The sequence below is a fragment of the Musca domestica genome, unplaced genomic scaffold (assembly GCF_030504385.1).
Source record: "Musca domestica strain aabys unplaced genomic scaffold, Musca_domestica.polishedcontigs.V.1.1 13, whole genome shotgun sequence".
Classification (NCBI taxonomy): Eukaryota; Metazoa; Arthropoda; class Insecta; order Diptera; family Muscidae; genus Musca; species Musca domestica.
The window spans coordinates 9,405,771-9,419,675 of NW_026712172.1; the positions used below are offsets into that span (position 1 = coordinate 9,405,771).

General features: G+C 38.3%; 1 protein-coding gene across 1 annotated transcript in view; it reads right to left on the minus strand.

The window, feature by feature from the left end:
* Nucleotides 1-301: 301 nt before the first annotated feature.
* Nucleotides 302-13,905, minus strand: part of LOC101892997 (dual specificity mitogen-activated protein kinase kinase hemipterous) — a 29,329-nt gene continuing 15,725 nt past the window's right edge. Inside the window, exons 9-11 of the mRNA XM_011297899.3 lie at nucleotides 10,933-11,724; nucleotides 7,236-7,809; nucleotides 302-4,683 (exon numbers count right to left, since the gene is read on the minus strand). Of these exons, the coding sequence (XP_011296201.1) occupies nucleotides 4,545-4,683; nucleotides 7,236-7,809; nucleotides 10,933-11,724 (1,505 nt within the window). The 3' untranslated portion in view covers nucleotides 302-4,544. The remainder of the gene's footprint in view (nucleotides 4,684-7,235; nucleotides 7,810-10,932; nucleotides 11,725-13,905) is intronic.

Sequence of the window (13,905 nt, forward strand, 5' to 3'; positions counted from 1 at the left end):
AGAAAATTGTCTGTGCAGGTCCACGTCTCCGTATAGCCCCAATGTACATTATTCACCGAATTTTTTATTCAAGTTTCGCATTTGAATATTGTAATGGTTTATGACAAAAGTTGCCTAGGCATGTCCACTTCGGCGTATATTATGGCTATATTCGGTATTTTTAAGATTTTAACAGAATTTTTAATGGATTTTATTTTTTAAAAAATTGCCAAAATCCTTCCAAATGTTTAAAAATCTATTTTTCCATGGGTCAGTATGTCTCCAGTCAACCTCAGTCAACAAAATAAAAACAAACAATTCGTTTTTATGTGGTATAGTTTTTTTCGCGTACTAAAATTTAGTACTTTTTAATGTTTTATTTTCGTTTTTTGTATGTTTTCGAATTATTTTTCATGATTTTTTTTTTTATAATTTTTTTACATAGCATTTTATTACTTACTACTTGGGTTTGTTTGTTTATATGGTATATAACAATATATACATTTAGTTTTTCTTTTACTTAAATACGAAAGAAAACAATGTTTTTTGTTTATTCAATATTTTTCGTTAAGTTTGTAATAATTCCTAATGGTATGTGGGTGTGTGTTTAAGAGTCGGATCTTAATTTCGGGAGCAAGTTAAATATTGATTTCAAGGATAGTTTCATATAAATCGTTTTTTTTTTTTTTTGTTTTCTTCGAATACAGTGTAATAATATGATTTTCTTTTTTCCTATGCTTTTTTGTTGTAGTTGTTTTTATATAATATAAATAAAGAACAGTTACAGTATGAAATATGTATGCGTGTGTGTATGATAAATATGAATACATTACCACTTAATTTCAATTATAATTTATATATGAAGAGGATCTGTAGGAGTAACAAATATTTTATGTTTGTTTACAGACCTATGTCTAAAAAAAATTATTTTTAAAAAGTTTGGGGCAAATCATACACAAAACGAATATTCAAAATTTTTATAGAGAGAGAAAAAAACAGAACGGACTTTAAAATATATATTAGGAAAGGTCTAGCAGTATTATTTTCTACACCACATTTGTAAAAACAGGTCAAGAAGGCCTTGTGTTATACTTATCTGAAAGATATATAACAAAATAAGGGAGAATGGAACCTATACCAGTATATTTTATAAAAAAAAACGTTGAGCAAATTGTTCTTGAAGTGAATCTAAGGCAGCGAATACAAACGAATAAAAAATATTAATGAGACCTTTGGCATAACAGAATTTAATATAGACAATTTGACTGAGTACAATTGTCTGGAAACCCCAATTTCTTATTCCATATCTCAATATATGGGATATGTTGTTGTAGGTTCTGCTTTTTAACTACATATCTAAAAAAATACGGCTATCTTCGGGAGTGAGTTGGATAGACTTAACATGGGAATTGAAAAGATGCAGCATGGTGTTCGGTGAATACTACACAGATCCTTTTCAAAGGCATGATCATCTCTCTCTAGATCGTTGTTGTTGTTGCAGCAGTAGTACATGTTTGCGTTCTGCTAATCTGGTTCCAGAAATTCTGCTACTTTAATGGGCTGTAGCTAGAGATATTCAGGAGTGAGTTGGGTATGTTTGACTGTGCAATTAAAGAGGTGCAGAGTATTGTGCGGGCCTGTATCACACGCCTGGCAGGCGTCACGCACATCTTCATCAATTCGGGCCCAATACGAATTGAGACAACTACACCATCCTGCGCAATTACGCAAAAACGACCCTGGTTTGTCTAAGCAGCTGGCATTTTTTAGCTACAATTTATTGGGTGTTGACCCCGAGGACGGCATTCATTTTATATCTGCTGATAGCATCCGCGACTGCATCGGTATGAATACCACTCAGACCTGCCTGATAGGCTTCTCGATCTAGAAGTTCTCCCTTATAGCGTTGGACCTCCCTCTCTAGATAGTGTTTGTTCTTCCTAACACGCCTTGGTGGGGGAGATTTATCCACCATACGGTGGTTGGGAAGACTCTCTCGGTAACACCCAAGCAGGTACTGCAACGAAAGCATATGATTATGCTGACGTAAGGGAAGAACTTTCGCCTCCTCATGTGGATGGTCCACCGGTGTCATGAGAAGACACCTGTTCTCAGAGCAGCGTTCTGGCAGATCTGGATGTGCCAGCTAACCGCATAGCTAACCACAGACCGACCTATTGCTTTATTAGGGGTCACCAAGGTTTCCTTATCCGCAACCCAATTGCTGCCGGCTAGGGCCTTGAGGGCCTGGTTCATTCTTTTCAGTTTATCGCAGATAGCTGTGGCTTGCGCGAAAGATTTGAACATGCTATCGAATGTGACCTCAAGGATTTTGGGGTAGTTAGTGGTCGGAATTATATGCCTCTCGACCTGCACATTCAGCTGTGTTCTCATCTCTGCAGTCCATGTGGTAAATAGTGTGGCCGTTGATTTAGTGACGGATATTTTCATATTCCTCGCATGGAAGAAGGCGACAAGCTCCGCTAGATAGCTGTTCACCCTGACACATATGTCATCAACTACAGGACCCGACGCCATGATGGTATCGCATATGTTACGATCTCGATGGCGTCTGGAGGGCTCGGAATTTCGGAAAGTTAGAGGTGTATCCACTTGTTGGTAATTAGGATGGCTATGGCGCTACCTCATTCTGCAGATTCTGATAGTTTTAAGGAAAGGATTGAAATTTGATGGTAAGACTGCAGTCAAGGCAACATATTTACTAATTTTAGAAGTCTGCGAATCAATGTCATGTCTTTAACTAAAACAAAACACAATACTTAGTTTCAGGATCCGTTTCAAAGGCGTTTTCGTTTCGACTATAATAATCCATATACTAGATATGCATAAGACTGCCTGCTCATTCGTATCCCATAGCATATTTATGTGGTATAGGGTTGTGTAGTAATAACAAAAAAAATATTATATCCTCTTACATTTTTTTTAATAAATTAAGATTGTCATTTTAAGATGTCCATTTTGTGTTTCTTCTTTAAAAGTAGTTTTTTTTTCTTTTATATTTAATTCGATTTTGTATGTAGTTATACAAGTTATGTCAGTGGTCGTTTAAAGTGAGTCGTTAAATTATAAAACAAGATAATTAAAATTATTCAGTCAGAGTAAAACTTTACACAAAATAGAAAAATGAAAACTGAGAAAAAAAAACAACATTGCTTCTTTAAAAGACAATTAAAATAAAGAAAGTTTGCCACTGTCCTAAAATCGAGCAACGCAAACTTTTTTGCATTAAACAAGAAATTTACAAAGGAACTATTTTGCTTTTTTTGTTTTGTTAATCTAAAAATGTAAACAGAAACGTTGAAATTAAAAATGGGCGGGTCAGAAGCTAAGGAAGCAACAACGAATCCTACAATACAAAAAAGACATTATGTGCTTTCCACCATTTCCGGATTTTTTTTCACAAACAGTTGCATGCAAAAAAGTGTGTTTGTGTGTGGGTAGGCATATGAACAACTTATATAAGATTTTTCCATTTTCCGTACACGTCCGCTACATAGAGCCATTACAGATTCATATATTATTCTATATCTATTATTCAATATAAGATATAAGTATGTATTTGTTTAAATAAATATTGCTTAAATTTGGTGTTCTATGGTGATTATTTTTGTAGTTTTTTTTTGTATTTGAGAATATTTTCCATTATATAATATTTGTCGTTATATATTTTTGTATATATATTTATGCAGGCATATAAAGCCTTTACATTAAAGCATTGGCGTAAGACTTTTCATTTTAGGTTTTTTTTTTTTTAATTTTAATTTTAAGACGTCATATATAGGCGGCGTCAACAATTATTTGGGGAGTTTGTTTCTATGTTACAACATTACAAGGAAAGCAAAAAACAAACAAATAATACAAAAATTCTTGAGGAGAGTTACAATTATTTTCTTAGGTGTTGTTTGGTCATAACAAACTATTCAAATTTACAAAAATAGTTGTTGCAAACGTTCGTTACATTTTCATTTTCATTCTCACTCTCTCCTTTTTCAAAACAAACATACAATAAACATAAATATTTGTTTCCTGTGTTTGGACCCTTCTTTAATCTCTTGCTTTTTTACACAATGTATTCCAGCAGCTTCACTAGAATCACTAGCCACAAACGCCGCCTCCATTGCTAATGGTTGTTATTTCTGTAACCAATATTTGGCACGCCGCATTCTGGCCGTATACATATCGGCCGCATCCAAGGACAATGAAGAAAATGCTGGAGCCGATGCTGGGGTATTGTGAAAATCTTCATTCAATTGTGTAGTCGATGATGATGACGATGCCACCATAGAGTCCAAACGTTCACTGACACTGCCCGTATGACTAAAGGAACGTGTCGTTAAGAAATCCCGGGCAGATGATGATGACAAAGGCAATGCATTGCTGTCATTGGCACCACCGCCCATAATGAAATCAACATCAAGGTCCTCCGTTGCATGGGGATTGGGTGTGGTGGCCGCAGCTGCGGCCGCAGCAGCAGCAGCAACATCAACATTATCATCATCAACAAAACCATACCAATATCACATAACCATTATTTGTAGTGCCACTCATTGATCTATAGTCCGATAGATACGCCTCTGTGGCTCGGGTGTATAATGGATGCGTGTACGGAAGTGTTGTGGTGAGCCGGGTACACTTTCGGAGCCGCGTCTTGGTGGTGGAAGTGGTGGAGAAGCATTAACAAATCTGGATAAGGAAATAGAAATGTAAATATATGTTAAATATATTTTTCAGAAAAAAACGTATATTTATAAGGATTACCAAGATTTATTTGGAAATCACAAATAGGAATTTCTCAATAACCAAACGTGGGTTTTTTAGTAATATCTTGGAATGAATCAGTACGAATAATTTTCTAAGGAACAATCAGGGAGTTTTAAAAATATCTTCAAAGAACCAAACATGAATTTTTTTAATAAAAAAAAAACAAAAGCTAACTGTGGATTTAAAAAAATAGTTTTTCTAAGGACAAAACCTTTTGTTAAAGATTTTTTTAAAAAAAGAAAAAGCAATTTTTTAAGAATATTATTCAAAGGACAGAACGAGTATTTCTAAGAATTTTTTTCAAAAGCAAAATTTTCAAAGGACCAAACCTTAATTTTTCTCGGTATTTTGTCCAAAGAACCAAGATGGATAAAGGTACCGGTGCTGGAGTATTTTGTCCTAATATAGTAATTAAGATCTCATATAAGTTATTGACAATTGCATCGGTTTCGGGCAGAAATACTTGCAAACAAAAAGGCATTAGGACTGTAAAAGAACTCTGCAATAGCAAAACGGGGCCAGTGACTATCGATATATAGAAGGACCTTAAAGCTTTCAACTCAAGTCCCATTAAGTCCAAAGCCCTCATTTGATTACATTAAGCTCTGTTGTTGGGAGGTCCCCACTCTACTGGTCTACAGATTGACCACCAAAAAGCTATTTTGTGAGCTTCTTCAAAAAATCTTTAGTCGCTGGATAGCTGGATTTGAAGCTTGCGTGGGCCTAATTATAGGACACTGCAACATAAAGGCCATGACATCCAAATGGGGGGTGACGACACTGAATACTGCAGGCCTTGTCAGGACGAGGGGGCAGTGAGAAGGTATAGAACTTACTCTGCCACTGCCTAACTCTTATAAGCGACTGAGGCTACTGGGTAAGCAAATTCTGCCAGACTTGTAATCCGACATAGAGCCAGCGGTCATTTTTCAGTTAGCCAAGAGACTAAAATGGGAAAGGACGACACGCTGATTACACCGTGGATGCAAACCTACTATTTTTCTACTCTTTATTCAGATTCTCGCTTCTTCACTATCCGTAATACATCTCCTTCTCTTCTCTTTATTCTATTCTCCTATCTTCTTTAAATTAGGATGATCACAATGGACCAATAGGTCTCCGAGTGGAGTGGTTATTAATACAACCGCGCATCCTTTAACCTAACCAAGTAGGTCTGATCTAAGAATAGGTCTGATTGATCACTGGAGTATCAGATATTTGACCTCCAGATGGGAAAAACAATGTTCCTGACTACTGTAGTATAAGTGAAGATGAAGTAGAGGTAGATATATGGGCAAGGGATATGGGCTATTTTGGAGGTGGGACATAGAAACTCTAACGTTCTTTTCAGATATAAATCATCTAAAAGTGTGCTAAAAGCATTCCCTGGCTAAACAGACCACCCTGCTAACTACAGGATGAGATGAAAAAACTGCAACCAACTTCAGACTGCTGTCATTTCTAAGCCACTCGTCCGACAGCTATTAAAATTATTCCAGTGAGAGCTCATCATATTGTTTACAAGCTTACAAAAGCATTTTGGTGAGAATTTTCCAGAAAAAAACAATATTCGTGATGGAATTCAAGCGTGATAGTGTGATTTCTTTATATATGGCAGGAAAACCACAAGTGGCTATCGTTAGAGCACTCCAGAATTTAAATGTCAATAAATCTCTCATTACCGTTATACTTGTAGCGTAGTCCGACATCAAGGAAGTGGACGGAAGAAAATAGCAACATCAGCAGAAATGGCTTGAAAAGTAAAAAAGCGACATCGCAGTGGCCAAAAAATGACTCGTGAGCTGAACATATCGCAATATTCCAGCTCGGGTCAAAGCCATTGAAATTCCAAAAAGGGCAAGAACCGCAACAGAAAGAAAATAGACCCACCAGAACTCAAGCGCAAGCGCCGGCCATGGTGATTGTGTGGCCCCATAACAGCCGATGGTCACTATCCGCTCGCATTAATCGACCGTGGCATCAGAATAAATGCCGAATATTATCGCGAAAGTATTCTGGAGGGTGTATTAAAGCTGGATCCAATAGGATCCAGCACGCGCCACTCAGGAATGTTTACAAAATGAGATTCCTCGCTTCATTTACAGCGCACAATGGCCACCAAAATCTCCGGATACTAATCCGTTGGACTATTGTGTTTGGAGTATTTTGGAAAGCAAGGTTGGCATTAAAACATACCATAGTTCAAGCAAGCTATTCGCCGCTTTGATATTATTTCCGTCATTTTTTGCTCTCATCTCGGTGTAATCAAATATTTACTCTTTGTTCTTTTATATTTCTTAATGTAGATTCTGGAGTAGTGTTTTGTGATGTTTCCAAAAAACCACACAGTGGACACCGACAACAAGCATCGTTTAATCCAAAATTTAGGTAATCGATTGATACTCACTGCCTCTATCCTTCCCACTTTTATCCAATATATGTGATGAAAATTCTTAATTCTAAAAATATCTTACCTTCTATTTAACAATGGTGATGTGCCTGGTGGTTGGCCACTCAATTCCAAGATATTCTTACGTAACAGCAACGGCGATTGACCACGATTGTAACGTGGTGGTGGATCTGGCGAACGATGCCTTCTATCCAAATTTGCCAAAATGTGCGGGGGTGTGTGCGTCGCTGGTATCGATGTATTTGTACCCGAAGCATTCAAATTGGAACCGGCACCTGTTGATCCACCGCTACCGGTTGATGCCGCATAACGTCGTATGAAACCACCAGCACTTGAACCTTCATAGAAGCCCTCAGAACCATTCGCGCTTGGAGTTTTTAATGCTGTTCCCGTTGCCAATGCGGCCTCGTCCGAAGGTGACGTTGTTTGACTATTACTGGGTGAACTACTGCTCCCCGTTGACATGGTACGATAAAATAGATTCGCTTTGTTATTATCAGCTGGAGGAGGTGCATTCGTATCTCCATTTGTTGGCGATGTTGTGGCTGAGTTTGAAGGAGAATTGTTATTGGATGTTTGTATTTTAACGTAATTGGACAGCTGGCGTTTCATGGCACCGGCCAATGTATTAAACCAGCCTGTGTTTTATTTTGGGGGATATGGTATTGTTTTGGTGTTTTTTTTTTCAAGCGTACATTCATTCAGACAAACATACATATAATACGGAACGCATAGCATGTAGCGAGATGAAATATAATTGCAATTCAAAAGTGCAACATATTTGTGTTTGAGTTTGGTTTGGTTTTTCGTTTGCATAAGAAGAGCATTTTCAAACAATCAATAGAGCGAGCAGTGCAGTGCAAGGCAGTAAAAATATGGATTACAACAACAAAGCCGTGTTATGGGTAAAGTTTTGGATTGGTATTTGGTTTTTGTTTTGGTTTGGTTTCAAAATGATTGGTGATGAGAAAAAGAAAGAAAAAAACAGATAGTGAAAAATAAAATAAATTGTGAGTGAAAATATTGTGAAATATTAATTAATGTCATGAAAATGTTTGCAAATTTGTTAAGAAATGAAAAAAGGCATGTCTCACAAAGCAGGTGGAAGGAAAAGCTCTTGAAGTTTGTTTTTGATTTGGTTCTCCATTAGAAGGTTGGAATGACATGGAATGACAAGCTGACACACAAGATAAGTAAAATCCTCGAGGTGAAGAGAGAAAAGCCATATTCATATACCACCCCACGCATGATCATTGTTGCGCTGTTTAAGGATCTCGAGAGATCTCCCCTTCGGTCAAGCTTGTAATGTTGGATAATCAATTATATGCACACAAACCCCATCGAGTAAAACACGGAGTTCCCCAAGATTTGGTGATATCACCGCAATTGTTCAACCACCGCCCATTACAGACGGAATCAATCCCACGGAGGCCGGTTCTATGTACCGGATTGACTCGGAAGAACAAATCTTCAACCATGGCCGCCAACCCAGCAAATACACGTTTGTGTTCGTCCATTTTTCTGATGTGGAAGCAACATTGCCCGGAATGTTTGCTCCGTATTCTCTTGGTCCGAGCCGGAATCGAGGCCAACCCCAGAACATGGTTCTGCTCCGTTTGTCGTAATCGCATCCACCACAGATCGGTATCGGTGTGATGCAACAAATGCATGGAGTGGCTGCATTTCCGCAACTGCTCCGGCTTAAACCTGATACAGGAGTATAGCGATAGGGACTACATTGATTCCTGCCATCTTCGTCGTCTACATCGTCGTCGGAGTATGAGACTCCCCCGCAATCTCCACAACAGAAAGTCGCGCGGCATCGGATAAGGCATCGTTTCTCCAATTCAACTGCGATGGTCTCCGAGGTAAGATCAAAGAAATTGTAGGCTTTGCTTACTTAGCGGATCTAACCGCCTTTTTAACTGCGAAGAATATGAAGATATCCGCCACTAAATCGACGGCCACACTTTTCACCACATGGACTGCGGAGATGAGGCTGTCTTTGAATGTGCAGGTCGATGGAGTTGTAATTCCGACCACCAACTACCCTAAGGTCTTAGGGGTAACATTTGATAAGCTTTTCAAGTAGTCCCCGCATACCACAGCCATCTGTGATAAGATTAGAAATAGGAACAAGTTTCTCAAGTCTCTGGCCGGCAGCACTTGGGGAGCTGATAAGGAAACCTTGTTGACCTCTTACAACGCGATAGGCCGGTCTGTCGTAAACTATGCGGCTCCGGTGTGGTGTCAATGCAATACCTGCTTGGGTGTTACCGACGTAGCCATCCGTATCACCATCTGGTGGATAGGCAACCTGCGCCCAGGCGAGGAGAGAGAGGTACAAAGGATCAGATTAGATCAACAGTCCTATAAGCGGGACTGAATAGTATTCAATCTAACGCGGTCTCAGATGTTATGGAAGAAAGAGTGAATACTGTATTAGAAGACCATCCCCCTCTCATCGCAACTGAAGAGCGAGAGCTACCCCGACAAACCAGAGTAGTTTTGGCTCAATTAAGATCCGCATGGTGCCTCCGCCTCTGCCCAACTTGTAGCATAGGACCACATGACACGCTGCACCTTCTTCGCTGTCAGGCCAAACCTAGTCACCTAACTCCAGTCTCGTTGTGGACCCAACCCACTTGCAGGTTGCTTTTTTTTTTTGTTTTGAGACTGGACTTGGAGGCAGGACCCGAATGAGAAGAGTGAGATCGAACACAGCAGTATGAGCTGCTACAACAACAACAGACGAAATTGAGATCATTATGTATGGGAGCGATTGCACAATCTTGGACTTAGATCCTATCATTTATGGCATTATGTGTTGTGTGGTTTAATAGTTATCTCATGGAATTTATCGCCTTCTCCCAGGCGAGGAATATGAATATGTTGAAAACTTGCCTTTTCATCAACACCAGTGGACCATTTACATGAGGAGACAAAGGTTCTTCCCGTACGTCATTATTTACAAATTCTTTCGTTTCAGTACCCCCATTAGTGTTAACCTGGAAATTATCCAAATCATTGTATGGTGGATAGAACTCCCCCACAAAGACAGGTCTGAGTAGTATTTATAGTTATGAGCTAATACAGCATGAATGTTGGCTGTTGAATTCATGGCTGTTGAAGAACATAGGCTGTCCAATCAAATCAACAACGTTCATGCTGGTACAGTCGTCGTGACACATAAGTCCAGGCATAGCAATAAATACAAGGTGTGATGAAAAAATTGAGCTCGAGATAAAGCCATTAAAATTCCAAAACTGCAAGAACTTACATGGCAACAACAACAGAAAGAAAATAGACTAAAAGAGCTAAGGAGTTGCTTCGCTTGGCCGAAATTGGTGAATTGCAATTTTTCCTATTAGTGGGAGGATTATGTTTTTTTTTTTTCTTTTTTTTTTTTGTATACTTTTATCTTTCATTAAGAGCCTGACGATGGAACAATTATTCTTGAGTTGCTTTAAGCAAAATCAAAATAGTAACCTGCAATTCTCCTACAATTATTTTTTTTTACTTTGGATGAACCCTTTTATTGCCATTTCGTTATTTATAACCTTGTGTATCAGCATAACAAACAAATGCAAAAACCTTTTTTCTTCATACAAATTTCATAGTTAATCCTTTCCTTATTATGCAATGTGTTTTCATGTATATTCAAATGTAAAGCCAAGCAATATTTTGAAATGCAAAAGAACTGAACTGAAAACAAAACCATAATAAAAAAGAACCGAAAAAAAACGCATTACAACACTTACCGCTTTCCGTTTTATAGTTATTTTCCTTTGTGGCAGCTGACGATGTTCCAGCATTATTTGCATTGGTTATTGAAGCTGAGGCTGCCACCGCAGCAGCTGTTGAAGGTGACATATTACCCTGATGCCGTTGATTGTAGAGTTTACTTAGTTTGGAGACTGTAGGACTTGTGACACCCATTCGTTGATTACCCGCATCGTCGGGTGGCGATATTGGCGGTGATCCTGAACCGCGCATAACATTTGCATAGGGAGTATTTGTAAGATAATGTTGAGGCAGTGGTTGATATTGCAAATGTCCTGTGGCATTGATTGACGCCGAAGTTGGTGATGCTTGCGTTGCGTTCGTACCAAAGCCCATTGTTGCTGTCTGCGCTTGTGGGGGTGATGTGGGCGATGAAGATAATTTACTGTCATAACTTGACATTAATGGTAAACTTCTTGGTCCATGGTGATGATGCTGCTGTTGTTGTTGAGCTGATGATGGCATATCACCGCCAACTTGTGAACATTGAGAAGATTGTGTAGATGATTGACTAGACGTAGAATACGATGACAGTGTGCTGGATGAGGCAATTGGTATGTGAGAACTAAAATGTTGGTGTTGTTGCTGTTGCTGTTGTGGCGACGACGCAGATGTATGATACAAATTTGGATGATGAAAGGGATTTGTGATATCATTGGATGATGAGGGTGAATTTTTATTATAAAACGTGTGATGACTTTGTTGATATTGTTGTCGTTCTAGCTCCTTTTCGCGCAGCTGATTTTGTTGATGATAGAAACGTTGAAGGACTGAAAGAAAAGAACAAGTTTTTATTAGAAGAAAATATAATAAAACAAGTAAAAAAACATTAAGTTCGGCCCGGCCGAACTTGCAATGCCCTCCACCTTAGGGTAAAGCAAAAATTTTTATATAAATTATCTGAATTCAAGCGTGTTTCACTTTAAACTTCATATACCAGTAAGACCTTTTGCATAATACCGTTAAATTTATCAAAAAACCATAAAGTGAATGAGGCCATTATATGGGGCCATACCAAAACGGCTATCAAATGTTCTAAAATACCAAATTTAAAACATTTATGTGGGTAAATGTGACTAGAAGTATCAAAATACCGAATATCGGTGGGTATAGTTATATGTGCGCTTTAGAAAAACGTGGAACTAAATATTCAATGTTCTGCCACCGGGCTAGAACCCATTATGAACTGCAAATACCATTTTTTTTTTTATCAAAATACCGAATATCGGGAGGTACCGTTATATGAGAGCTAAACGAAAACGTGGACCTATATATACAATGTTTCGCCACACAAGCAAAAACCCCCTGTAACCTACAAATACAAATTCGCGAAAAAATGTGGCAAAAATCTTCAAAATACCAAAAATAAATACCAATAAATATGCGGACTGTACCAAAACGTGAACCGATATATCTCATTTTCGATACCAACCATCCTAGAAACAATACAAATTGTTCTGCCAAATTTTGAAGTTCTACGTTTCAACAGACACACAGACGGACACCTTTAACTCGACATAGAATTTTGTGGTGATTATGAATATATATTCTTTATGGGGTCTACGACGAATATTTAGAGATGTTAGAAATGGAATGACAAAGCTAATATACCCTCCTTTCCAAGAAGGAGGGTTTAACAACTGGAAAAGTTCAGTTTATCCATAAGGATGTCAATTTGCTCTACCATGTCTAGTCAGAGACTATTCTGTATAGTGGTACGGCTTTTATAATCAATCATGTAGAAAAACCAAGGCCAAGTTTTTTGTCATTTAAAAACCAGTAAAATAAGATCAAAGGTCGGCCGGGCCGACTTTGTGATAGATCTCCCGTAACCAAAAAATGTTTATATTGGTAATTTTTGTGAAGTAGATCGTAACAACTATGAACCTTATTAGAATGCGTATCATGTAGAGTAGTCGCAATTTGGGACCACTATCCAACTCTGAATCGATTTTCAACAAATTTGACGGAGGATTTTGTACCTTTAGTACCAAATAACATTGCCGTATAGTGCTTGATATGACTTCGATAAGAATTATATTAAAAATATATTTATTGGAGCAATACCAGACCGAGTTTCACCAAATGGAAAATTCGGTTGGATATGAAAAAATCTATTCAATTTGGGCTGAAATTACATATATGGTGGAGCTGTATCTGGTGTACGGTATAAAATATCATTGTTGTGGAGTTCATATAACATATATGAGGAACACCAAAACAGATGAAACATATATATGGGAGCTATAGCTATATCTGAGCCGATTTTCGAAATTTAAAGTACTTGTTTCTAGGATAAACTAAGTCGGAATTGCCAAAATTCAGTACATTTGGTGCACAATGAAAAACCACAAGTAGCTATCGTCAGAGCACTCCAGCATTTAAATGTGAATAAATCTTTTGTGTCTCGTACCATCGCTCGTTACCGTGATACTGGTAGCGTAGCCCGACGTCAAGAAAGTGGACGGAAGAAAACAGCAACATCAGCAGAAATTGTTCGAAAATTAAAGAAATGACTTGATCGAAACCCGCGTCGCAGTGGCCGAAAAATGGCTCGTGAGCTAAACATATCGCAATATTCCATTCTGCAAATATTGAAAAATGAACTCGGGTAAAAGCCTTTGAAATTCCAAAAAGTGCTAGAACTTACACAGCAACAGAAAGAAAATAGACTCAATAGAGCTAAAGAGTTGCTTCGCTTGGCCGAAAGTGGTGAACTTCCGAATTTGGTTTTCTCCGCTCCGATGAGAAAACATTCGTTGTCTAGCAGTTTGTAAACAAACAAAATGATCGTGTTTACTTCCCAAAGAGGTCAGCTGAAAATGTGCACCTTCGGTTGGCCACCAGAACTCAAGCGCCGGCCATGGTGATGGTGTGGGCCGCCATAACAGCCGATGGTCGCTCTCCGCTCGTATTAATCGACCGTGGCATCAGAATAAATGCCGAATATT